Source organism: Python bivittatus, unplaced genomic scaffold (genome assembly GCF_059951505.1).
Source record: "Python bivittatus isolate LINGU-HERP-01145 unplaced genomic scaffold, Pbiv_v1 ctg000480_np1212, whole genome shotgun sequence".
Lineage (NCBI taxonomy): Eukaryota > Metazoa > Chordata > Lepidosauria > Squamata > Pythonidae > Python > Python bivittatus.
The window spans coordinates 71,577,635-71,602,889 of record NW_028277075.1 but is presented as its reverse complement, the minus strand read 5'-3'; the positions used below and the strand labels follow the sequence as shown (position 1 = coordinate 71,602,889).

General features: G+C 40.6%; 1 protein-coding gene across 4 annotated transcripts; it reads left to right on the top strand.

Annotated features, from left to right (window-relative positions):
* The first annotated feature begins 25 nt into the window (after positions 1 to 25).
* Positions 26 to 25,255, top strand: SMTNL1 (smoothelin like 1). Of its 4 annotated transcripts, none has more exons than XM_088146269.1 (9): positions 26 to 195; positions 11,135 to 11,677; positions 13,986 to 14,124; positions 14,913 to 14,964; positions 16,334 to 16,504; positions 18,460 to 18,562; positions 20,823 to 20,974; positions 23,549 to 23,755; positions 24,888 to 25,255. In XM_088146269.1, exons 2-8 carry the CDS (start codon positions 11,198 to 11,200, stop codon positions 23,691 to 23,693), a joined length of 1,242 nt encoding a protein of 413 aa, XP_088002395.1. In that variant the 5' UTR covers positions 26 to 195; positions 11,135 to 11,197; the 3' UTR covers positions 23,694 to 23,755; positions 24,888 to 25,255. The 4 variants fall into 4 exon arrangements, with proteins under 4 accessions (XP_088002395.1, XP_088002394.1, XP_088002393.1 ...); XM_088146268.1 differs by lacking the exon at positions 26 to 195 and adding an exon at positions 4,179 to 7,383; XM_088146267.1 differs by lacking the exon at positions 26 to 195 and adding an exon at positions 7,418 to 9,643.

Here is a 25,255-nt window from a genome sequence, read left to right as displayed (position 1 = left end):
CGTGGGGAGAAGTCTGAGACTTGGGGGCTAGAGCGCTGGATCGTGGCTGTCTGAATTCGCAGCCGGCATGGCAGCTGGCTGGGGAATTCTGGGGGTTGTAGTCCAAGAGGTCGAAGACGGCTGTCCTGATGTTCCGGAGGATCATGGAGAAGAGAGGAAGGCAGGAGCGAGCGAGTGCTTTTTACTGGGAGAAGGGCAAGTTGAGGCGGTGTTGCTGTTGTATCAGTGAACCTTTGCACGAGACTTGGGATGAGTTGTTGATCTTGTGGACGTATTTCCAGCAGGCACTGATGGTTCACCGCACCTAAGGCTTTCTCAACACCAGTTTTCTGAGCTTGAGCGACAAACGGAACTATAACTAACCAACCTGGGTCCGCACAGCATGTAGAGTAAAATGTAGTTTCCAATCACAGGAAATAATGATTGCACTTTATTCTGCTTTGATCAATTAACAAGCCTTGCTAAAGGAAAATAAGCATGTATTCTACAAAGATAAATTATTATTATTATTTTATCCCACCTTTTTATATAAATATATATTAAAGAGGTCAACTCAAGGTGGCAAATACCTTCTAGCATTTTTGGAGCATGTCGACAGGTACATATATGGATGAAGATGAGGCTGTCAACATCCTCAAAAGCTTTTTGAAAATCCCAATGTATCCAAATCCCTCAAGGCTCTTGAGTAAATTTAGAGGTCATGGGGTAAGAGGAGTTACCTCTTTACAGATTACTAACTGTATAAAAACAGAAAGCAATGTGTAAAAAATAAATGGGCAGTTCACTCAATGGAGAGAAATAAGAACTGGAGTCCATCAAGAATATATTTTGAGATCAGTGTTGTTTTTAACATAAATCACCTTGACTTAAGGATAAGCAGCAAGCTGGCCAAGTTTACAGTTGATACCAGTTGGTAGTTATTCAGGGAGATGTTTTCAAGCAGAGGTAAGACCACTATCTATCAGGGCTGCTTTAATTTGGATTCCTGTATCATCCAGATATTTGTAGTCCAGGCTGGGTAACTCTAAAAAAATCTTAGTTGTTACAGTAATAATGTTAGAAGTGCAGATGAATTCTTAACAATTGTTATTTTCTAAAAAGGAACTATACATTAGCTTACCTGAATATGGCAAAGCAACAAACTTTTTCTATTCCATGGGCTTTAAAAACTGTAGTTGAAAGAACTATTCAGCTTAATGGGACTTCCCTCTATGTAAACATGCACAGAATACCAGATTTCAATCTTCATATTTTTCACATATAGCTTTTGTTACTCTCTTCTCCTTGGGCAAGTTTGTTATCCAAAGATAACTGAATATTTAATATGATCAGAGACTGACAGTTGCACTGGATATATTTGTTGGTTTATAGAAAAAAACACATAAGCTGACAACTTTGGAAACTGAGAATCATCTAAAGCCTTTCCATCTGTCTCACCAAGTATAAAGCCAACATTTTGGTCTCCTACAGATTCTTGGCAGCATGCCCATCATTATGCCTGCCTAACAAAACCCCATGGTGCATGTATGTGATAGTCCCCTGAGAAGATATTTTACAGGAGAATGGCAGGTATTAGTAATTGAATATACAGTGAAATATAATCAAACGTTTGCTGGTATTGGGCCAAAAAGATTGAGATCCAGCACAGTCAGCAACCCTTCTTTGTCAAAATGTTACATATTTGCACTCACTACTGTTGAGACCTTGGTGGCATCCATTACACTACCCCTAAATCTTTTTTTAATACCTTCTCTGGTCCTCATAGAAGGGCATTCTCAGTGGCAAGATTTTGGAGGAAAAATTAAGAACATCCCTTACTAGGAATGCACATACAGGTAGCAGCCTGTGTTTTATGAAGTTACCCTTTATAACTTACCTGCATGCAAAACTAATTTCTCCCTTTTTATCAAATATGTGGGATGACCCCAATCAGAGATTTTAAATGGTTTACTGAAGGATCTATCTAGCAAAATCTCGGGGAAAATTGCGAAATTTTCCCTGTTGCAATCATTATTAGAAAGCATTAGTTCTGTGTATTGTCGAAGGCTTTCACGGCCAGCATACGATGGCTGGTGTGGGTCTTCCAGGCTGTGTGGCCGTGTTCTGGAAGTTTTGTTTCCTAACGTTTCGCCAGCACCTGGGCACAGAGAGAACTGCTCCTGTCTGTGCTCCTGCACTCTGAAGATGCCGGTCACAGGTGCTGGCGAAACGTTAGGAAACAAAACTTCCAGAACACGGCCACACAGCCCGGAAGACCCACACCAGCCATTAGTTCTGTGTTAAGCACAGCCAAGAGAAGCTTTTGATAAAAACATGCTACTTTTATTTTATGATTTTTGCCCTTGATAAATTGCTTTCAGGTACCTTGTTCTAATATTTATGTTAAATTGGTCTGTGACCATACAGCAAACAAACAAACAAATTGTACTGATATATTTAAAAAAAAGAGATGCAGGAAATTGTGTTCCTGTTGCTCTAATACACTACCTGCATTGACTATCCTGTCCAAATCCTCTCTTTGATTGACTTTTTCCTTAGGTCTAGTCTCAGCATAATGACTTCCCTGAATAAAAATGGAATCCAGGGTTTTAAGCCATAATGCCAGGGAAGGGTGGTTCCATTAGTTTTGGGACTTAAACCTGCACCCTAAACTTTTGTCTTTGTAAATTACACCCTGAGACAAGAATGAGCTGTGGCTTATTTTGTGAAGGGCTATCTCTGTCCCTTTTTTCTTTTTGATTGTGCAAGGAAGCAGCCTAGAGGGACAGATTGTCTGCATGATTATTTTCTGAGACTAGATGATTTTCTTCCTTCTGAGTTTACTGTAGGCCAATACTGAATGAAATTTGATTTGCCTTGTGCTTGATTAGCTTCTGTAGTGGGAACTGATGTAAGCAGACTCTGCATTGGTACTGTTCAAGATACAGAATCTTTAAAACATCAAATAGTCTCTTTTACCATGCCATAAGAAGTTTGGAGACAAAAACAATCAATTGGTCAGATAATTGATCATTCAGGTTGCCAATGTGGGCTGAGCCTGGGCAACCCTTAGGACTCGTTCTCTTTCTGTATTCTGTATTTTGGTTGGCACAAACAATGATACCGTAACAGGCAGGGCAGTAAGGGATGGAGCCATAGCTCCCTCCATAGCTCAAGAGAGGACCTGTTTTGCAGGGAGAAGATTCTAAGTTCAATTCCTGACACTGACAGTGAAAATGATCTTTAGGAACAGGTGTTGGTTAATGGCCCTTGGGCAGAGATGCTGCCATTTCTTGGCTGAGCTAGATTAACAACAAGTAGCCTGACCGGACATAAACATCTTATGTTTCTGTGAGTTGCAGCTGGATTTTAAGTTTCTTAAATCCAAATGAGTAAACCTACAAATAAGCATGTGCTAGTTTATTATGCTGGGAATATGCAATTATTTCCCATATTATAACATGTATTATATCTTAATTAGCACAGCAAGACGAAGATTACTATTATAGCCAAACTCTGCTTGTCTGTCTGTTTGTCAGTCAGTCAGATTTAGATCCTACTTTTCCTCCATGAGCTCAAAGCTTTTTACAGGGGGATCTCCCTCAATGTTATGCCTAAACCAGCAACCCTTGGAGGTGGGCTGAGAGAATGTAGGCCAGTCCAAAGTAATCCAGTAAATTTCCATGGCTGAGGGTGGATTTGAACTTGGATCTTCCTACCCTTGGTATGCCACCTTATCATTACATCATACCAACTCTTGGTATTGTGGTCACTGAGAGCAATTGCACATTTTCATACTTCAGTTGAGTATATTTAGCTCCTTTTTTCATTCTTCTCCTTTATATCCATTGTTTAGGAATGTATTTATCATCTGCTAATTGATAATAAACTGTAATGCATCTAACAAAGGGGACTCTAGTTTTGATGCTCATTCACTATAAAATTTGGAGTCTCTAATATTCTACAAGAATTATTTCTGGTTTTTGTCTTTCTCCTGAAGATTGAAATATTTTTCTATAGGACCTCTGCACATATACGCTTCCAAAACAGTGGGATCAACAACTTCGCTACATCTGAACACCAGGTAGGGTGGAGCGACCCTAAGAAACAGGGCAATTATTCCAAGGTTCAGATTTAAATTGTCTTGTTACCTATTTAATTTGAAATGTTACCATTTCATAAACCTACATGCTCAGCATGTAACAAAATATTGCAGCAATTGCTTTCATGGGAATATGTTTGCATCATAGGCATAAAATGGTTTAATTGTTGTTTATTTTGCCCATGGACAAACACATGAACTGTTTACACAGTTGTAGAACAGGAACTTGATTCACTGGACTGGACTGGTTGCTACAGGCCTTCTGGAGTCATTTTTTGCTGTGTTACAAGTAGTACCAATTCATAAAATCAAATGGCTCGCAAAGGGTCTTGACTAAGCATGGGTGCTAGCAAAAATTAATCATATGAAGCATGTCATTCAAACTATTTTATTCAAGGCTAAATTTGGACACCCAAGTGACAAATTGGCTCTGTTTTTTGCCCAGCTAAATGCAGTCGGTCTGCCTGTGGATCACTCAGCAACCTGAAAGAGAAATCAATGTTTCCTGAGTTTGACCACAACTTTGGGTGGAACTGACTCTTCACCATGTGCTTGTATTAGGAGAGTTAGAAAATACTTTTATCATGCAGCAGCTTTTACTGGCTGACTGTGCTTTTATATTTAGTAAGTAACATGAGCCCATCTTTGTCTATCTTGTTATATAAAGAACAATAAAGCCATTTCTCTCTGCTGCTCATGAATCAACACGGGTGTGATGAGAAGAAGCTCATCCCAAATAAACATGGTTTGTTTATTTCAGACAAAAACCTGCAGTGCAATGAAAAAAGAGGCTTCCCCTTGATCATACAAGTCAGATAGGATGTTGAAAACATGCCACTTCTCTAATTAGTGGAACATTGTGCCACTAGTTTTTTTAGATTTTTATTTACTAGGCTTATATGTCACTCCAGCCAACAACTGATTCTGAGTGGATGACAATCCTACCATAAGTAAACAAAATTAAAATATCAAAAATAGCCCAAAATAATAATAATAAAATAGTACATAATACACTATTCCTACGCTAAGGAATCATAAACCTGTAGAATCATATAGAAGGAATTCCTCTCGAATCATCTCCCCCTCAAAGGCCTTTTAAAAGAATCAGGTTTTAATTGGTTCTATAAATCCTAATAATGTTGGGGCAAGTCAACATGTCTGGAAGGCATCTGTAAGAAGAACAAAAGAAGTAGTAAATCAGTGCTTAGCAAGAAGATTATCAGAACCCCCTGCATGGTTTCAACTTCCAGGAAGTATAATTTTCCTTTGGAGACAAAGTACTAACTACAAGTGAGCCTTCTTCTGCTTGTAGATTGCTGATGTAATAAACACTCCCTATACGTCTGGGCACGGCTTCATAATGTATTACATATCTTTCTTCCAATTTTATTCTGGTGAGGAAGCTCATGTGTAATAAAGGTAAGATGGAATCTTGCCTCTGGATCACAATGCAATTCTTGCTATTATTCTCCATTCCTATATCTTGTCCTATATCATAGTCTCATTCTGGGAACTCAGTCCTGTTTGGCCACAAGGCGTCAGAGTGGCTTCAGAAATGAAAAGGTGGGGAAAACCGACTGGACTTGTGTGGGTGTCATACTGAAGAGGTTAATCCCATAGTTTTCACCAAGTTTTCACTGTCACCCCAGGAGCACATTGTAAACTAAGTCTACCAGAGTCCTTGGCAAATCGTTTATTCAAGCCATGAGTTCCTTCCAGCAGAGAGCTATCTCAGTTTTGTTCCCATAGCAGTGTTTACAGCAAATACTCTCAGCCAGGCTGTGAAAGATGCAAAAAAGAGTGTTGGCAATATTTGTGCAACTTGTGTTGCCAGCACAACATAACTCTATCATGGAAGATTTTTTTTACAAGGAAATGTGATTGAAGTGGTGCTGTTAGATAAGGTATTTGCCCAAATATGGATATGAACATGTTTTTTGACATTTGAACTTGTGCGTCTTTGGCAATTGCTATCTAAATACTAAAATATGATCTGCATAGTTAGCATGTCCCTTGGAATAAGGGTACAGATCTAACCATTCCTAATAGACATTAAGTTCCACTGAATCCAGTGGGAGTCTACGCTGGAGGGAGGTGGAATGAAGGGTTAGTCTCAGCCACAACATGCTTTTTTCTCACACTTCCTAGAATATGTTTCAAAATCCCCACATATCCTGGTTTTTTAACAGTTGATATGTAAGCTGAAATATTAAATTAAAATATTGTGACAGCCTAATTTTGCACCTATTCAGGCCTCATCCTGAGGACCAGCAAAGCCCTCTTTGCTTTATCTAGGATGGGTAAGATGCAGTTGTCTCATATTCAACGTCATTATGACTGATAAAATCTCAATATTCCTCCAGACATTCCCTATTTCTGTAGAAATGATTGCCTTTCAAGAATGGAGAGAGTCCCAGGGCTTCTGTGGGACTAAGACCATACCAAAGAGAGTACAGAAATGAAGTACAGTGAAGTCAGGTTCCAGACATTTGCCCAACTTTCTGCACTATATCATCCCTAATCCTAGACGGGGGGAAAAAAAGCAGTAGAGCCTGGTTTCCTGCTTTTATTTATTTAGACTTTGTTTCCCTTTTACTGAAACTCAAAACAGCTCTTGCATTAAATAACAGAAAGGAAGTAAATGGCAATTCTGCTCTAAACGGGGACATTTCATATACTTCTGTAGCTCTGTCAATCCTCTTAAGAATATGGTTTCTTTTTAAGGTTTTCTGGCAGCTTCTCTTGCTTTTTGTATAAGTGTTCTTTGAATCCCTGTAGGCAATCTTTCAAATTTCCTCTGAATGTCTCTTGTTTATCAGAAGTGACAAAAGGCTATGGAAACTGTCTATTATTAATAACTCTGGAATATTCTCCCATACAGCTAATGCCTCAAGAGACCAATTCACAGGCCAAGAAGTCTCTTACAGCCAGCTCACTAGACATCACTTTCCCCCTAAAGGGGAAAAATAGTTGTTTCCTATGATTCTCTTAAATATAGAGCAGAACTGCTGAGAGGCTGCTAGAAGCAATCTCTCTTTACCTTGTCCTGGCTCCATCTGGCCCTTCTGAGAAGTAGGGGCTATGATTGAAAGAGGCACCTGCTGGTTTCCTGATAAAAATAGGAGCGTTTAGTTATCTATCACAGAATGGAGGGTGTTTGTATCAACAGAGTAGTAAACAATGAGAGAAATGCTGCAGACAGGCATAGCGATAGGAGTGGGGATCAAGATACTGGCAGAAGAAGCCAGGGGAAAGAAGAGACGAAGAAAGTGAGCTACTCCCAGGGAAAGACCAGCCATTAGGTAGGTGAAGTCTGATTTCTTTCCCAGTGGTCCCCGGTGGGCTTTGGGCTCACTAAAGAACTGTTCCTAGGTGTGGCTCCAGGTAAGTGTTTATTCCCAAGGTATAAGGGGGTGGCCAATTGATGGCTCCTGAACCACGTTCAGGTCCCAGGGAGCTCAAGTAGAATTCCTGAACTCTGGTAAGAGAAATAGAGGTGGGAGGAAAACCTCACAGTGAAGTTATACTTAGAATATACCATGTTCTCCTATCTCCCAAGAAAATTTAGGAGACATAAGAAGAATGCTTATGTAGGGGAGTCAACCCTGATCAGCTATTCTTTAAAGTATCCCCTGAAGAACACTGAAAGCTAGAAAAGAAGAGAGGTAATGAAGTGTGTGATGCTAAAAGTTCTTCAGAAGAGCAAGGTTGGCCCACATCTCACTGTGGCAAGTAATGGCCAGGAATAGAGCCTTCTCATTGGTGGCACACTGGATGGGGAATTATTTCCTTAAAAAGGCACAACTAGCATTTATGCTGATGTGATTTCAGCACCAGGCACAGAGCTTTTGATTTCACCAGCTCTTTAAACCAAATATATATTATCCAATCTATTTTATCCCTGTTTATTTTCATACTGCTTTTCGTTTTAACTGCTGATTACTTTTATATTGCCCTTTTATATGTTTTATGCAATCCTTGTTCATACTTTCTTAAAAAGTGTTTTTACTATACATTTGAGGTTATTTTGGAATATTGAGCCTACATGTTCATTGAGGGCTAAGTTAGGCAACCCTTCTCCCAAATTAAAAATAAATGTGTTGTCTCTATTTCATTGAACCTATAACTTCCTGGTAGATTTTCAGCCGGTAAAATTGTTATTGGCAAAGCTGTATTTTGGAAGGTACACCACTTGAATTTCTGTTTATTGTGTAATGGTCAAAGGCCAAGAATCTGAATCCATTTTACAACGGTGACAACTCTGGGAAAATAGCAAATGCTCTATGATGGAGCTCTCAAGGAGCTTTGGTATGTATCTTTGATTTAAACATATTATTCTTAAAGCTCTAAATCATTTTAAATTTAAAATGCATGCAAATCAGCAAGGCATAGAATTTCTGCTACCCCTTTCTCTTTTTGGGGGGAGAGAAATAAGATACCAAAGTTGGTACAAATCTCATACAAATCAATTTCAGGAAAGTTACACAGGGCTACAGCCTGTAGGATCTGCCCATAGCTGCAGACTTCAGTCAGTTTGGTTTCAAGGAGTTTATGGCATTTCTGCATATTCAAAGACTGAAAAAGCATCAGCTGGCCTTGAGAGGGAAAAATTAAGGCAGGTGGTAATACTCAATCATCCCAGAGTTCACCACAATATCCAGCATCTAGCTCAAATAATGCCCCATATTCTGTGTGACTGGTACTTAACAGGTTTTAAGGATTTCTTTTTTCAATTAAATGTTGTTTTTAATCAAATTGCTTCTATCACTCAGTGAACGAACTTATAGCTACAACAGAGAAGTGACATTTGCATAATTATCACAGCAGATATACTCTGATACTTCCTTTGAATCGGATTCAATTCTTGGTGACCTCACGGAGGCCTCCGTGTAGTTTTTTATCAACAGTACAAGCATGATTTGCCATTGCCCTCCCAGGATGTTTTCTCAACTTCCCAGTCTAGGCTACAGCCCTGACTTTTCCCATCCTGATCTAATGAGCCCCATCTCTGTTTAGCTTTCTTAAATGAACTGAGGCCAGCTAGGTGCTACCTCTTAGCTGAACTAAAAACTCTATTTCTCCTAGATATGTTAGGGATATTCTCATACCTGAGTAGAGTCCTGTACCGAAGGGGCACCTAAGGATTTCTACAGATGCTGTAGTGTGAGGATTTACCATGCCACTGAATTATGATTACGCCACTGGAAATCCAAGGCGGAAATGTGGGGATGAAAGAGAAGATCATTAGCACAGTTCAGAAGGAATGACCCCTGAGTGGGGATTGACCGAAAACAGAGTGAAAAAAAATGTGCTTAGGACTAGTCAATGGACATATACAGTTGCCTGTCAATAATTGTTTGGATGATTTCATAGCATTCCCATCTTTAGACAAATTACACCCAGTTATCATTGTTCAGTGAGGGCCCGTTCTTCTCATTCTCTCTCTCGCTTTTTCAGGAAACAGTTTTCTTTCCTGGAAACAACAGGAAGCTTCCTTTACGATTCATACATGTATTGAGCAAACAGGATAGCAGAAGCATGAACATAAAGAAGAGAAAAACGGTGTGGGTTTTTTAATGGAAAGAGCAGTTTTACTGACAGTCCGATCCTATGTGTGTACTAATTAAAAACAAACAAACCCACTGCTTTCCATAGGATTTATTCCCAGGCAAGTGGATGTGGGACTGGAGCCCACAGAAGAATGGCAGGGTACCAAGTGAAAAGAGCTAAGAGCGTTCTGGGCATCCTGACCTCTCGACTGTATTTGCAAATGTCAGGAGAGTATTTTTAGCAGGTGTTACGGCAGCTCACCTGCCCCCTCTCCCCACAACTGCCTCTTGCACTTTCTGCATCTGAGTCACTGGCTGTTCCTGGACTTTGTTGGCAGGTTTTATTTAAAGATGATTTACTAAGTGATAAAAGAGGAGGAGGCGAGGAGTTCCCCAGCCTCAGAGGATCTATCTTGTGCTTCAGATAATTTGCTCCTTTGAAGGGTTCTCAGACAGGACCAGTCCTTACCATTAGGCAGAGAGAGGCAAGAATAGCAACTTTTAAAACTTCTTTGAATTATGGCTGTTGTGTTTTTACTGCCATAGGAGCAGGGGATTGTTCTTGGGATTGCTGCCTTACATGCCAAGAGAATTTGTATTTACTGTATTTACTTGGGATATCACCACGTATCTGTGCTGGGGATGGGAAATCTTTGCTAATCTGTCATAGACAGAAAAATGTACTGGACTAACCCTGATAGAGGTTGATGAGTTTAGCTGCATGCATAGTTCTGCCTGTTAACTCTGAAAGAAGGCTGGATTAAACCACATGTTACCAGGCTCTGTGTTAAGCCACGTTTTGTGACCTCACATATTCCTGACTGTAGGTCATGCTGTTTCCTTTGTTCAGAAGCACAGGGGGATGCAGGCTAATGCAACCCCACTTGCACTAGAATGTCTGATAAAGGAAGTTACCCAGCTGCTATTCTGAAAACTTTAATACAGTTCCAATGGCTTGTATTAAACACATGATCAAATTGTTCTGAGATGCAGAAGAAGTGCAGAGAACAGCAAGGTGTTCTTACTGCTTTGGGTGTGATTACTATAAAAGGTGATTTCCAGCACAGCAAGACCTCCAGTTTGGCAGCAATTCTGCTTAGAATTTTCTTAGCTTTTAAGAGCATGTCATGTATCTAGAAGAAAGGTTTTGTAAAACCAACCTCTCCCCCTACACTCCTTCTCCTTCTCCTTCTCCTTCCCCTTCTCCTTCTCCTTCAGAGATGGAGTCTGCAGTAGATCTCAAGGAATGAAATGTATTCAGTGCAGTTGACACATGCATGCCCATCCACTGATGACTTCTCTGGGTGAATAGTCCCTTATCACACTAAATGTCCCCAGCTTTTCAACAGAGTCAGATCACACATTTAACTGCAAATTAGAGATGCCAAGGATTGCCCAAGCAGTTGGGACAAATTAACAGTTACACTATATGAATTGGTGTGAAAAAGTGGAAACCTTTAACACTGAGGTTTCACTTTTATTCTTTCACTGTATATATTTCCAGAAGTGGAGCTTGTAGAGGCCACCTACTTTGCACTCCATTGAAAAAGCAGAGCAACTTGGTACTATGGAGGCTGGAAACACCAAAGAAGAAGAGAAGAACCAGCAGATCAATGGGCTACAGCAGAAGTCAGGAATGACTCAGACTGCATCTGAAGGGGAGAGTGAGGCAGGAAAAGCAGAAATTGCTGCGAAAGAAGCTAAGGAGGACAGAAAGGTCACAGAAAAAACTGAGAAAGAGGTGGATGAAGCAGAGAAAGCAAAGGTGGCTGCTGGGAATAAGGTGCATGGAGAGAAGGAGGCTGGGAAAACTGAGGCTGCTGGGATTGAGGCAAAGGGGAAGGAAGAGACCACAGAGATGGCTTCAGAACCTGAAAAGGGGCAGATGTCCAAGGCAAGCCAGAAGGAGAAGGTAGACAAAGGCAACAGCCAACCAGAAATTGAGGGTGTATCTGGAACAGAAGACGATATTTCTGGAAAACCAGAAGACCTACATGAAGAGGAAGGGGAAAAAACTGATGTTTTGAAAAAAAATGCCAAGGAACAGGTAAGAATAGAATGCATTTCAAATTGTAATAATCTACTTCTTTTCTTTTAAGAGTACTGTATTATCTCCTGATACTTCCCTTCTGTCAAACATCAAGGACAATTTTATCCTTCCTGCCCTTACATTTTTATGCCACATTCTTTTAGTCTAGGCAGCTTCATGTTGGTGGGCAAATTGACAAAACACACTTATCTGGACTTCTGTTATATATGTCTTGTCACTGATTTTAATTTGTCCACCTTTAGCTACTACGCCAGCTTCTTTTTCCTGTATACAATATGCAAGTACAAAACTCATTGTAAGACAAGTTTTATTATACTATTATTCAACCATTCACAAAGAATTTTAAAGAATTGTTAAATAACAGCACATTTATATGGTACCTTGCCCAGTTTTTCTCGCCATTGTTTCTATTTTTCTAACCATAATAAATCTGGTAAAGACAGAAAGAGCAGAGAAGCAGTGTTATTCTGCCATAGGTCCTCATAAAAAACTACAATTGAAGAAACTTTTCCTTGGGAAGTTGGTTGATAGAAAAAAAGATTCCTCCTTTTTTTATGGCCTGGGTAGATAGATGATCCATCATATACATAGTATTCCCAGCCACTGTTGTACAGCTCCTAAAGTTCTTGATTTTGTGCCACTGAAATTGGGTAGCAAATCATCAAAGAACAAAGGCTTGTGAAATAAGAAAACATAGGTCAATGAAGGCTATCTAACCTTCAAAGCCAAATGTCCCCATTGAAAGAATGTCACAACTTCTTCCTCCACTTTCTCCAGAATTATTTTAGTGTCATTACCATTCCCTTGTGGATCTCAGATGAAGGAAGGAAGGAAGGAAGGAAGGAAGGAAGGAAGGAAGGAAGGAAGGAAGGAAGGAAGGAAGGAAGGAAGGGAGGGAGGGAGGGAGGGGAGGGGAGGGGAGGGGAGGGGAGGGGAGGGGAAGGGAAGGGAAGGGAAGGGAAGGGAAGGGAAGGGAAGGGAAGGGAAGGGAAGGGAAGGGAAGGGAAGGGAAGGGAAGGGAAGGGAAGGGAAGGGAAGGGAAGGGAAGGGAAGGGAAGGGAAGGGAAGGGAAGGGAAGGGAAGGGAAGGGAAGGGAAGGGAAGGGAAGGGAAGGGAAGGGAAGGGAAGGAAAGGAAAGGAAAGGAAAGGAAAGGAAAGGAAAGGAAAGGAAAGGAAAGGAAAGGAAAGGAAAGGAAAGGAAAGGAAAGGAAAGGATCCCATCCTTGTTCTATAGTTTACTAGAGCTTTGTGAGCCAGCTGATTCATTGAGACACTGTAGTCGTCATAATATGAAGCTTTTCATTTTTATTTATTTATTTTTGCAGTACAGCATGATCCTGTATGTTACCTCACTTTGTATCCCTTCTCAGGCCTTCTTCAGCACTTCCAATAATGGAGGAGGTTCCAGAAGTGACACAGAATGAGGTAACATGGCAACTGCACACTTTAAAAATGGGTGAGGGACATTGCTTTGAAAAACAGCTTTAAAGCAATGCAGTTTTTAAAAAAGAAAGTTACATTATTGTTCTGTAGAAGAACTCTGAAATTATACAAGAACTGCCTATTATTATTTAAAATGAGATGAAGATGCAAAACTGACCTATATATCATTAGTGTTAACTGTTGCCTTCCTAACATCTTTTGAAATAATGACTCAACGGTGCCTGTTCTAGTAAGAAAGTCTACAGGAAATTTGATAAGTTTCTGCATTTATTTAGCCAGATAAGTTAATCAGAAGTATATTTGAAACTGCCTAGAAAAAGAAATGTGAATTCCCTGCTTACATCATGAAACTGATTAGAAAAAGTCAGGATTTCCAGCCCTGTAATAAGCATAATGGATAAACTGGATAAACTATTGCTCTTTAGGCTAGAAAGCAAAAGGGAAGAATAGTAAGGAAGATTTTCAATAGAAAGAGGAAATTCATATATGTAGAATTTTATAAACTATCATTTTCTGTCTGCTTTATTTGTCAAGGTATGATCACTGTAACAAGAACTTTATAAGGCTAAGTTGCAAACAAAAGAGCCAGAGTGTGCTGCAGTCCTTAAGGATTTAGACTGGAGAACGCTGGGGAGTCCCATATTGAAGTCCACCCTCAGCAATGGAAGTGTGTTGGGTGACTTTGGGCCAGTCACTCTTTCTCAGCCCAACCTAGCCACACTGGGGAGTTATTATGGCAGAAGGGAGTGCTATGCATGCTGCCTTGAGATGCTGAAGGAAAGGCAGAATACAAATCTAAAAAATCAAATAAATGAAGAAATAAATATGGTTGACCTTCTCCACCCTCCTCCCCTACTTACAGGGTCGAACTGGCAGCACTTCTGATGAGCCTCTTTCACCAGAAGCTGAGGAGGAAGAGGAGGAATTCTGGCCAGAATTCCCTCCCCGTTCTCCTGAAGCAAGTCCACAAAGCCCAACAGAGCTCAAAAGTTTGGAGACAGGTGAGGAAAACGTCATTCAGCACACTGAGAAGACAGAATACACTAAAGTTGGTCAGAATAGACTAAAGTTGGAAGTGACATACTGTGCTTTATTGCTTGAAATAATACATCCTACAAAGTCTGCCTGGAACTTAATCCTGAGTAAATCATTTTAATTTTTACCAATGAAGCAACAATAACAAAATCCTCCACAATCAGTGTTTCTAGACTTCATAACTTCCTGCATTACTGCACATTCCTTTTAAAGACATTTTCTTTCATGACCTTCACTGATATTACTCTTAAAACTCCAACAGCTATTGACAGAGTAAGCAGGAACCTGTTTTACCCCCTGTCCCCATGAGGCTGGTCTCTTCTCTATTTCCCCGCAATGATTTATGCAGCCTTCTGCTGCTATTTTCTACAGGTAGTCCCCAGTTTAAGAACAAGGTCTGTTCCCAAGCTCTGTCCTAAAGTCGAATTTGCATGTAAGCCGGAACAGTATTATTGTATAATACTGTATAAGTAGGATTGTCTAATGAACTCGAACCATTGTGTATTTAACTCGAATCATTGTATATTTAACTCAAATTTTGCTACAGTAGGCTCTGTTCTTAGCTATGGGTCATCCTTAAACTGAGTGTTCTTAACCCGAAGACTACCTGTACTGCAAAACATGGGCCAGTGCAATATACAGAGGAGATTGAAGAGATGACAGTTCAGATGATGGGACATGGGATAGAGGTTAATTCACAAGGTAAGAAAATAATAATAATAATAATAATACACTTGTCTGTAATTCACTCTAGGTGGCATTACTCCACCCTCTACTGCTCCAAAAGCTGCTGAGGATTTGGCCAGGTGAGACAATCTCTGGGAGCATTTCTAGTAGGGTGGGCTATATTTGGGGTGGGCAAGATCCAGGTTTCCAGGATATATTGGGGGGATGGCTACAAGCCTGAAAATTTCTAACCAGAACTTGGTGCAAAAGATATACACTTAAGAGTGGAAGAAGTGAGGAACAGATTAAGTTTCAGAGTTAAATATAACTCATACTGCTAAACACACAAACATTCTTATTCCTTCCTCAAGGTTTTTTTCACTTCAGCACTATCATTAGATGTGGAAGAAAGAAAGAAAGTGGGAGCGACTAGGTGCCTTCTTTTGTTAAACCATTGGGAGAAAAGGATCTTTGGCAATTGACTGCAAATCATGGAAAGGTCTACCAAGCAATTCTGGATCTTTTGCCCATTCGAAAGGCTGCATTACCACTTTCTACTCTGCAGGGGGCACTCAGAAATCAAAGTTCAGCAATGAGCAGGATGACCAAAATGGGACAAGTAGTAATAGTAAGGACAAAAGTTCCTTATGAACACTACCCCCAAAATGTTAAATCCTTGCCTTCAAGCCGCTATCAAGAACTTCAGATTTCTAGTACAAACCCTTCTGTGGCCATAAATTGGCTCCTCAACCTTTCCCTCTTGCCTTAAGCCTTGAAAGAAAGCAACGAGATGGACATATGATGTCAGGCCCCCAAAGCATTAACCAGTCTTCACCAAATGGATGCCTTCTGGGGATGCTGGGACTAGAGCTCCAGCTTCTGGCCCTTATATATGAAAGGTCAAATGAAGGGAGGATGCTAATAAAGATGTGAACATTCAGAAATTTGGGAGGGGCAGAGGGAAATGCTGGGGTGGTGAATGAGAAAAATTCAGAAGAAGCCAAAACTGAAGATAACAGTGGTTCAGTTTTTCCTCAGATCTTCACCTTGCTAGCTGCAAGATATGGCAGTTTTAGCCATGATTCTCCAGTGAGCCATGAGCCAAACTGTTGGTAGACTTTACTGAAGAGCCAGCAGAAAGGGATTCCCCCTTCCCTGAGCCACCATGCCCACCTCTCCTGAGAAGCTCTGGCTGAAGGCCCAGGATAGAGACCCACCCAGTGCCACCCCTTCTCCAATGCTTTAGGCTCAGGATGTACGGGTAGTCCCCAGTTTAAAAACAAGTTCTGTTCCCAAGGTCCATCCTTAAGTCGAATTGTATCTAAGCCAGAACAGTAGTATTGTATAATACTGTATACTGTAAGTAGGAGTGTGTAACGAACTTGAACCATTGTGTATTTAACTCGAGTCATTGTGTATTTAACTCAAATTTTGCTACAATAGACTCTGTACTTAACTATGGGTCATCCGTAAACTGGGCGTTCTTAACCCAAGGACTCTGGTTCTCAGCCCTGAAGCTGCCCTGAAGGGAGAGAAAGAGCCCCCACCTGCTGCACCAGAGGAAGCTGCTGCTGCCAAAGAGAAAAAGAAGAGGCCTGCCTTTGACCGGAGGGAGATAACCAGGCCAAGGATGCCACCCAGGGGACAGTCCCGCAAAGCCATTGTGGAGAAGTTTGGAGGGTAAGACTGTGTTTCGAGCTCCGCCATGGCTTGTTTCAACTATGCTTTGTTCAGCAAGCCCTACTGATTGATATACAGATAAACCTTTCTATACCTTAGCTTACAAATCCTAATTGCTAAATTCGTACCTCACAGTAAGCCAGAACCAAACAAATCGCATTATGTCTTAGCACTGGAATGGCTGTATGTCAGTGTTGTCCAAACTTGGCCACTTTAAGATGAGTGGATTTCAACTCCCAGAATTCCCCAGCCAGCCATGCTGGCTGGGGAATTCTGGGAGTTGAAGTCCACTCATCTTAAAGCGGCCAAGTTTGGACAACACTGCTGTATGTGGTCTGCCTGACTTACTGATGAAACTTTGCAGCATGGTTTCCAGATATTTTGAGACTGAAAGCAAATGAATGTTTTAAAGTAAGCCCTAAAATAGGCTATGCATTAAGCTTCACCAGCTGACAATTTGTTCCATTTTCAAATAATCCGTAACGTGCTTTATTGCTGCCACCATCACTTCTCTCTCACAGTAGGCAACTCCCAAGTATGTTTATCATACTGTCTAGTTTTGTGCCAATCACTGCTCAGCCAAGCCAGCCAGTATCTGAGTACAGAGACAAGCAGACCAACCTATGAATAGCAGTCAATAAGAGTCCAGTCTCCCTGCCTCAAAACTCCAGTCACCTAGTCCATAGCTCCCAGCTTCTAGCACTGCATGAATTCACAAAGAGCCAAAAGAAAAAGAAAGTTAAATGGACCCCCTCCTTTTTTTTTCTGGAATCCTTTCCCTTCATACATACAAATGTCATGCATTTGTCCAATACTTTACAAAGCATTAATCAAGGTAGCCTGCTATGTGGATAATTGCAGTGGAAGGATTGCTTTGGGGGAGCTATTGGCGCACGCTGAGAAGCCAAAAAAGGCTTCACCTTCCATGGTGCCAGATCAGCATTGCTGATGAATATATTATTCCAACAAATCCTGATAGGAATGTATGGTTGCTAACTTTCATACCAACATATCTGCACTTGAGGAGTTTTCTCCAGGTTTGACTGGCTGAAACATAAGCTACGAGACAAGGGGTATGACAGGCCATCTGTTCAGTGAGAAAGCAAAGAAAGAAACTGTGCTTCACACATAGCTGAAGTGAGAGATTAGCGAAAAGAAAAAAAAAATGATTTTCCAAAGCTCTTAAGGAAGTGGAGTATTTAGAACTTCACTATATGCTACTGCTGCTTTGCTGAAGGGCCATTCAGTACTGTAAAAGGAATGTATCATGCACCATAAGCAGACCATATTCTTCACACAGTGAAGAATATTTAAAAAACAATCCCCAACCCAAAAGAGAAAAAACAAAAATCCTAGTGACATCTATTTATGTGACACAATACTTACCTCACTGCCTCAGTCAATTCTGATCTTAACATACAAAAACTGTATAGTCCCTGGGCAGCTAATGGTTACTCACCCCTGGCTTAGCACAATATATAAACTCAGACTTCCCCAATCAGCACCCATCATCCCCCAGCCAGCACTGGTGACAATTATCATCCAAGACCATTTATAAGGTGTCATATTTAGGAAGTGTGGCTAGATCCAGCTACCGCAAGAAACTTCAGATGTTGGGGCAGTGAAAGCCCACCTCACTATACTTCAGATATGTCTGCACAGCCAAGTAAGCCCACCAGAACACAACCATTTGCAGCACCTCTAAAAGACAGATACTGGCCCTGACCAAGAGTTTCTCCTGCACAGATTATAAAATGCATAGGTATCTACACAACCAGAGTAGACAATAGATATGGATACAAATCAGGCAGATGTCTGTCCCAGCAGATGTTCAGCAGAAAATAATGGGGGGGAAAAAGAAATTACACCAACCAAAGCTCAGGATCTGTGTATGATTAAAAAACACATTTGTTTCCTTCCTCCCTTCCTCCCTTTCCTTTAATCATCCTCCAAAGGGCTGCAACTGGTCCTGCCCCCAACATCAAGAGGACTGGAGCTGCAAGCACTGTGAAGACCATGTTGCTGGAATGGTGCCGGGCCATGACCCGTGGCTATGAAGTAAGGTATCAAGTGTGAAATGAGAACTCCCCCAGTGCCCTTAAATGTTTCCCTGCAGTGAAGTAGGCAAATGTGTTTCCCTTGGAAGGCAAAGTGGAATGTAGGAGGCACCAGTAATGCAATAGCAGGAAGGCCTATGTGGATTGATCAGCATTTAGGAGATATGAAGACAATATTCCTCTAGTTCCAGCAAACTTAGTCAAACTTAGTCATATTCTTAAACACTCACAACTGTGCATATTTACTCAGAAATGAGTAAATATACACAGTGGTGAGTCTTTAAGAGTACAGTATTTGGGAAAGCACCACTACCCAGGGTTGAAGATTATGAACTTGTAACAACCCCCAACTCCCCTCCAAAAAAACCCTCTGCTGCCACCTCTTGCTTGTATTGTCTTTTTTGGCTATATATAATGTCTCAGGGACATTTCTAGATTCTGATGGTACTTCAAATCCCCCCCCCCCCATTTCTGATTAGAATTGGAGAACAAAGTCCTGGAGGGATCATAGTAGAATAATAGTAGAATAATTCTTCTGTGAACTAGGTCAGGAAATATCTCTTTGTGTGCTGTTGGTATGTCTTTGTTATTAACCAACACATAAAACAGTACTGCTATCATGTGAGTATGAAGATATACATGTGCGATTTTAGTCTGTACTGTTTTCCCATTATGCATTATATTCAGATGTTGAACTACACTCAAAGAGTTAAGAGAATGAGTTATGAACTACAAAATCTCAGTTGAAAGCCAGTATATCTCACATATTGAGACAGCAAAATAATTTGGAGTTACAACTGTTAAGGCACAGTGAAAATGGTGAAATACGTGTTGAGAATTCACGTATTACAAAACACAGGACCTGTCATAATAGCAGTGACCATCTGGCAGAACACATGAAACCATTGCTACATGCGATGCATGTTGTACTGTGTGTCAGAAATGGTCGGCTTCATAAATCATTATCTATAATGCAGGCATGCTTGAAGGATTACTGAGGGACAAATGATAGAAATATCATGTGAAGTTTTTGAAAATAAATTAAAAGGAAGGCAGAGTAAGGATGCTGAGCATATGGGGACAATAAGCATAATTCTCCATCATCCTTGCAATTTTGCTCTCCCACTTCCATGTTACAGTTAACAATGCTCATAAAGGGGAGGGTGTTAAACCTTCTCTTCTTTAACACAACAGTCTAGATTCAGAAGGCTCCCCCTTTATTGCCATACTTTTATAGATGACCTATTTAATGTTATATGTAAGTCCTGCTTGAGTTGAACTCGACTCCTGATTACTTCTGGGACATATTCATGTAGTTTTCCTTAAAACTGTGCAGCATTTCAGATTTAAAGGGAAAAAGAGGCGTCAGATCACTTAAGGGCATACAAATAGCGCCTCTTGGCAATTCCTTCAACCAAATGCTCCTTTTTGGGGATTGCACTGTAGCAGAAAAGGACAGCCACACAATCTAGAAAAAGATGTAGCTGCTCTAAGAAGTTGCCCATAGATGTTATGTCAGCAACCCCAAGGGCACCAAATCCCTTCTCCTCTTCAAATACAAAGCACTGCACAGCCCTGGTTCTCTTGGCAATAATACAAATGATTTGCCTTTGCCTTATTCCAGGATGTTTATTTGACTTCCCAGTCTGGCCAACTGCTCTGGGATTTCCTGATAATCTCCAGTTCAAGTACTGATCAGGCCCAACACTCTCAGCTTCTTAGCCCAAGCAGAACCAACCAGATGCTGCCATTTGCCAAAAAAGTATCATATATAGTAGACAGATGTTTCACTGAAGCGTCTTAAATATGTTACATGCTAAGTGTTATTTCTTTGCAACTACTTATACACATAATTATAGTGGGATATAGATAGGCTGTCCCTCACGCTAAAAGGATATTATGTACTTGTCTAGCATCCTCAGATACATTCTGTGATTCCTCAAAATAATAATGTGTGATATCATAATAGTACAGTCTCACTAGAGGTTGGCAGAGGGAAAATTAAAAACAAAACAAAAAACAATAAACCAAACTAGGAATCATCTGTAGGTGTCTGATTTCATGAAACTACCATCCATTTTTGTTGTGATGGTTTTAAAATCAACACAACTTGTTCTATTACAACATGTTCTACCAGAATGACAATTTTAGATTAAATAGATATGAATACATTTTTCAGTTGCTAGTGCAGTGTGTAGGACAACCTACGAAGGGGAGGTGGTTGAGTTTCTGGGCTAAATATCTCTTTTTCTCATTCTCAGCACGTGGACATCCAGAACTTTTCCACCAGTTGGAAAAGTGGCATGGCTTTTTGTGCCCTCATCCACAAGTTCTTTCCCGATGCCTTTGACTACGCAAGCCTTGACCCAGCAAATCGGAAAGAGAATTTTACCCTGGCCTTCTCTACCGCTGAGTGAGCACTCCCCTCCATTCTAGACCTCAAGACAAGACCACAGCTATAGGGCAGGTTAAGCACTAACCTCCAGAAAGTACATGCTGGTGTTGGTAAATGTGTAAAATTATTCACTGAAGTAATTTTGTCCTGACTTCCAGTTTTATTGTTATATAGCTGTAATGGAAGGCATAGGTGAGGAGGAGACTGGTCTGAGAGATCAAGGCTATCAGAAGGGAGGGAGTGCATTCCAGAGGAAGGGGCAAGGCAAGCACTTTCTCAGCCTCTTCTTCTCATGGTCCTGCTGTGGGCTGAGAAAGTGCTCGCCTTGCCCTTCCTCTGGAACGCACTCCCTTCCTCCTGATAGCCTTGATCTCTCAGACAGTCTCCTCCTCGCCTATGCCTTCCATTACAATAGCTCATATGAAATAACAGCATTAACAACAGATCAAATCCATGACCAACAATTAATCAGTTTAATTGGCAAATGTGCAAACATTGCCCACTTTAACAGGGATTAAAATCGTAGCATGATCAAAGGGCCTTCCACTTATATAGGCAGCAGCATGGGGAAACTCCCTACAAAGCAGGGAGGCATAGAACCTCCAAAAGCAGGGAAACTTAGAGAAAAGCATAAAGGATTATCTTAGCATGCAGGCACAATTGTGTAGATTTTATTCTGTTACTTGAGCTCCATACCACATGGGATGTACAATTTGAAGTCCTGCAGCTTACTTTTAAACTGGCTGGTAGCTAAAAGACTGGCATCATATACTTCTAACCACTAATCCCATCCATACTTAGCAACAATATTTTGGACAAATTTTAAAGTTTGTGAAAAAATCTCTCTAGACAGCCCTATATACAGCAGACTGCAGTAGTCTAATCTCATTGATATGAGAAAAACATGGATGACAATGGCCTAGTTATCCTTATTCAGGAGTTTCTGCAGCTGACAAATGGCTTTCTTTTTGGTCACACATGACAGTTAGACATCCCCAGCTAAAATTCACACAGATCCATCAAGCTGAGAACCTGAACTTTAAAAGGAGAATACAGCCTTTTACAAAGAGGCTGACCTCCATTTCTCCATTCCATAAAGCTATCTGCTACTAGTGTTACCATCTTCTTTGGGTTGACCTTCAACATAGGCTTTCATCCAGCTCGATTCCTCAACTGAATCTGATGAAGAGAAGAAGCAAATCTGAGTATCAATCACCTATTAATAACACTTCACCCTGATTCTCTTGAAATTCTCAGTGGCTTCATGTCAATTCTGATAAGCGCTGGAGACAAAACAAAGCTTTGCAGAGCTTTATAGTACAAGGGCTATGAGACAGAGCAATAATATCTCAGCACCACCTTCAGGAAACAGTTATTCAGATAAGAAAAAATAATCAACTGAGTACAATGTCCCATATTCCTTCTCAGATAGCCAGGATCAGGAATACAAGTATAGTCAGAAGTATTGAAGCATCCTGCTACAGAACATCCATGAGAATTAGCAATATCAAACAGAAATTCATAAAGTTATTTCAGCCCAAAGCTATACCTGAACCCAGTTTATAGAATTTAAAAAGCCTGGAGTTATTATCTAATACCAGTTAGCATCTCTTGTTTCAAAAATAAATAATTGTAACTGGCACATGATGAAGTTTGCTAAGGAGCTACTTCACAACTGCTTCCTTTAACATGGTAAGGACTGCTTTCCAAGGAGAAATTAGCTATGTCTTAGTTGATCAACCTTCAACTGTTCGGCATGATAAAATAGGAGAGTTCAAGAAAAGAGGTAACCAAATTCCTTCAAGTACATTATCATAACAACATAAGTGCCCTACTGGATCAGACTAAAGTCTTTTCTAGTCCAGAACTGTGTTCCCCAGTAGTTAAACAGAAATCTCGGGTAGCATCCTCCCACTTGTCCCTCAGCAGCTGGTATTGACATGCACACTATCTCTGAACTTGGAGGTAACATATAACCATCATAAATAGTAATCAGTAATCATTTATTCTTTTTGAAGAAAAGCAGCACATCTTCAAAACACAGCAGATCCAAACCAAGCAGCGATAGACAATAACTTAGAGGACACTCTTTATCAAATTGCTGGACAATTTGTAGACTGATGGTGCTGTATAAATGTCATGCTTCAAGATAACATTACGCTCTGAAGGAGAGAATTCAGAATCTTTGAACAGCCAGTGTAAGGACCCATTCTGGAAAAGAAGCAGGAGCCCTTGCCAGATAATTGGATAAACATGATAGTTAGATAATCAAAAGCAAGAGTAGGTTCTGCATCTGTATTATGTTCCCCAGAGTTTCAAAAGAATTAACTTCAGTGGCTTATAGTATCCTCAGTGTTACTGTTGAGCTACAATGCCATTGACTCAACTTGAAAAGGCAAGATGTTCCAGTTAACTGCCTCCTTGCGCCTCAGCTTGTTAGATGAGCCATGATTTTGGTAACCATCCCTTTCCATCCTGATCAGCTCTCTAGAATAGGGCTTTGGAGTTCTGGGGATGAAGGGCTATACTCAACTGCTTTGCCAAACCATTGAGGTGTGCAGCATACCTGACTATTTGTCAATCTCTTTCTAGGACATATGCTGACTGTGCTCAACTTCTGGAAGTGGATGATATGGTGCGCATGAGTGTTCCTGATAATAAATGCATCTACACCTACATCCAGGAACTTTATCGCAGCTTGGTGGAGAAAGGGCTAGTAAAGACCAAGAAGAAATAGAAATGCAAAGCAGGCTTAGGTTCGAGGCTAACTGGAAGCTATAGAAAAACTTGGTGGGACAGGTAAGAGGGTTACTGTAGTTCTCTTCTTCAAAGGGGAATATCTCCTTGAAATTCTAAAATCACACTAAATGCAGCAAGACAATAGCAAAAGAAATGGAAAGCGATAGAGGGATTGAGATCTTGTTCATTAGTAGCACATGGCAATGAAGAACTTTAGTCATAATTTGTTTTTAAATTATCCCCCATCTTTCAGGTCTAGTTGGAACACCTACAAGTATTTATGTATTAGGGCTAAAAAGTTCAAGGTTCCATATTTAACTTAGGATCTCTGACGCATTCCTTGGAAGTCTTATCATGTCTTTTGGCATAACCAGTATTACTGTCCCACCTTCAAGACTTGGGAATAATCCCCTTATTAGTGGGATATAGTATGTTCTCCTTTTGTGGGTCTCAAATTCCCTCACACCATATTACTTTATTAGCTGTCAAGAAATATAGTACTGTATCTGCACAAATGGAAATGTCTAATGATGATGTTGCTATTTTAGTCAGTGGGAAAGCATCAAAGGACAACACCTAAATGATTAAGAAATTAAGTATGTTAAATGATAGGTGTTTGATCAATAGAAAAGTCCATCTTGATGGCAGGGATCTCAACACTCTCACTACTGGGAAGATAGCCATTTTGGCTTCCAAGACCCGGGTACAGTGGGGATATGTTAGTTGTTTCCACTTCCTGAAGAATTTTAGAGGTCTAGCCACAGCATGCTGGGGTAGTAAAAATAGCAAATGAAGATAGTTACTTCTGAAGGGATAGTCCCAGGCAGAAGATGAAAAGCCAGCTTAGTATTCTGGCATTCGCTGACCAGGTGCCCTCTAGATGTGAGGCTTCAAGCATTAAGATCCCCAGTCAACATGCCCAACACATGTGGAGGGCTCCAGATTGGGAAAATAGCCTTATTCAATAGCTGGATCTTTTCCACAATAAAGCGGATAGGGTTTCAAAGAAAAATACAGGTGTGGCTCTTCTATACTGAACTGGTGGGTAGGTTGGCCTGTAGACCTGCTTAGAAACACTGTAGAAATCACAGCAACTGTTGAGAAGCTATGCTTGGGACCACCCCCTGTGCTTTGCTTCTGTTTTCTCCAAGGATCAAGAGGCCTCAAATTCAGAATTTCTTTTATTTTTCAGAGGGAATGCAACATGGGATGTACCCTGGCTAAAGAACATTATTCTGCAATTTCCTGAGTGTGACACTGGAATCAACCACTACTTAATCTTCGCTAGCACTAAAGTCTGCTATCTGTCGCCTTTCTGCCAACGTGCTTTTGAAAAGAGCAGGAAAGGAATGCTTACTGATGTCACGTCAGCACTTCAAAAATCTGATTTTTGTGGAAGCAGAACTGAGCCTGTCCCAAATAAACATGACTCAGAAAAAGTGTGTCCTTCCAGATGTTACCATCACCAACTCTGCATCCTGTTTTTGGATTGCAAAAGTCTTCCTGCAACCCATGCTGCAATCACCCTTTCCCTTACAAGGCACCGGTTCCATTAAAGCA

Bases quoted from the DNA above. Each gene is read 5' to 3' on its own strand.
- SMTNL1 (XM_088146269.1), top strand. From the start codon at position 11,198: ATGGAGGCTGGAAACACCAAAGAAGAAGAGAAGAACCAGCAGATCAAT. The intron at 14,125-14,912 runs GTGAGGAAAACG...AATTCACTCTAG, and splicing joins GCTCAAAAGTTTGGAGACAG to GTGGCATTACTCCACCCTCT. The intron at 14,965-16,333 runs GTGAGACAATCT...TCTGGTTCTCAG, and splicing joins GCTGCTGAGGATTTGGCCAG to CCCTGAAGCTGCCCTGAAGG.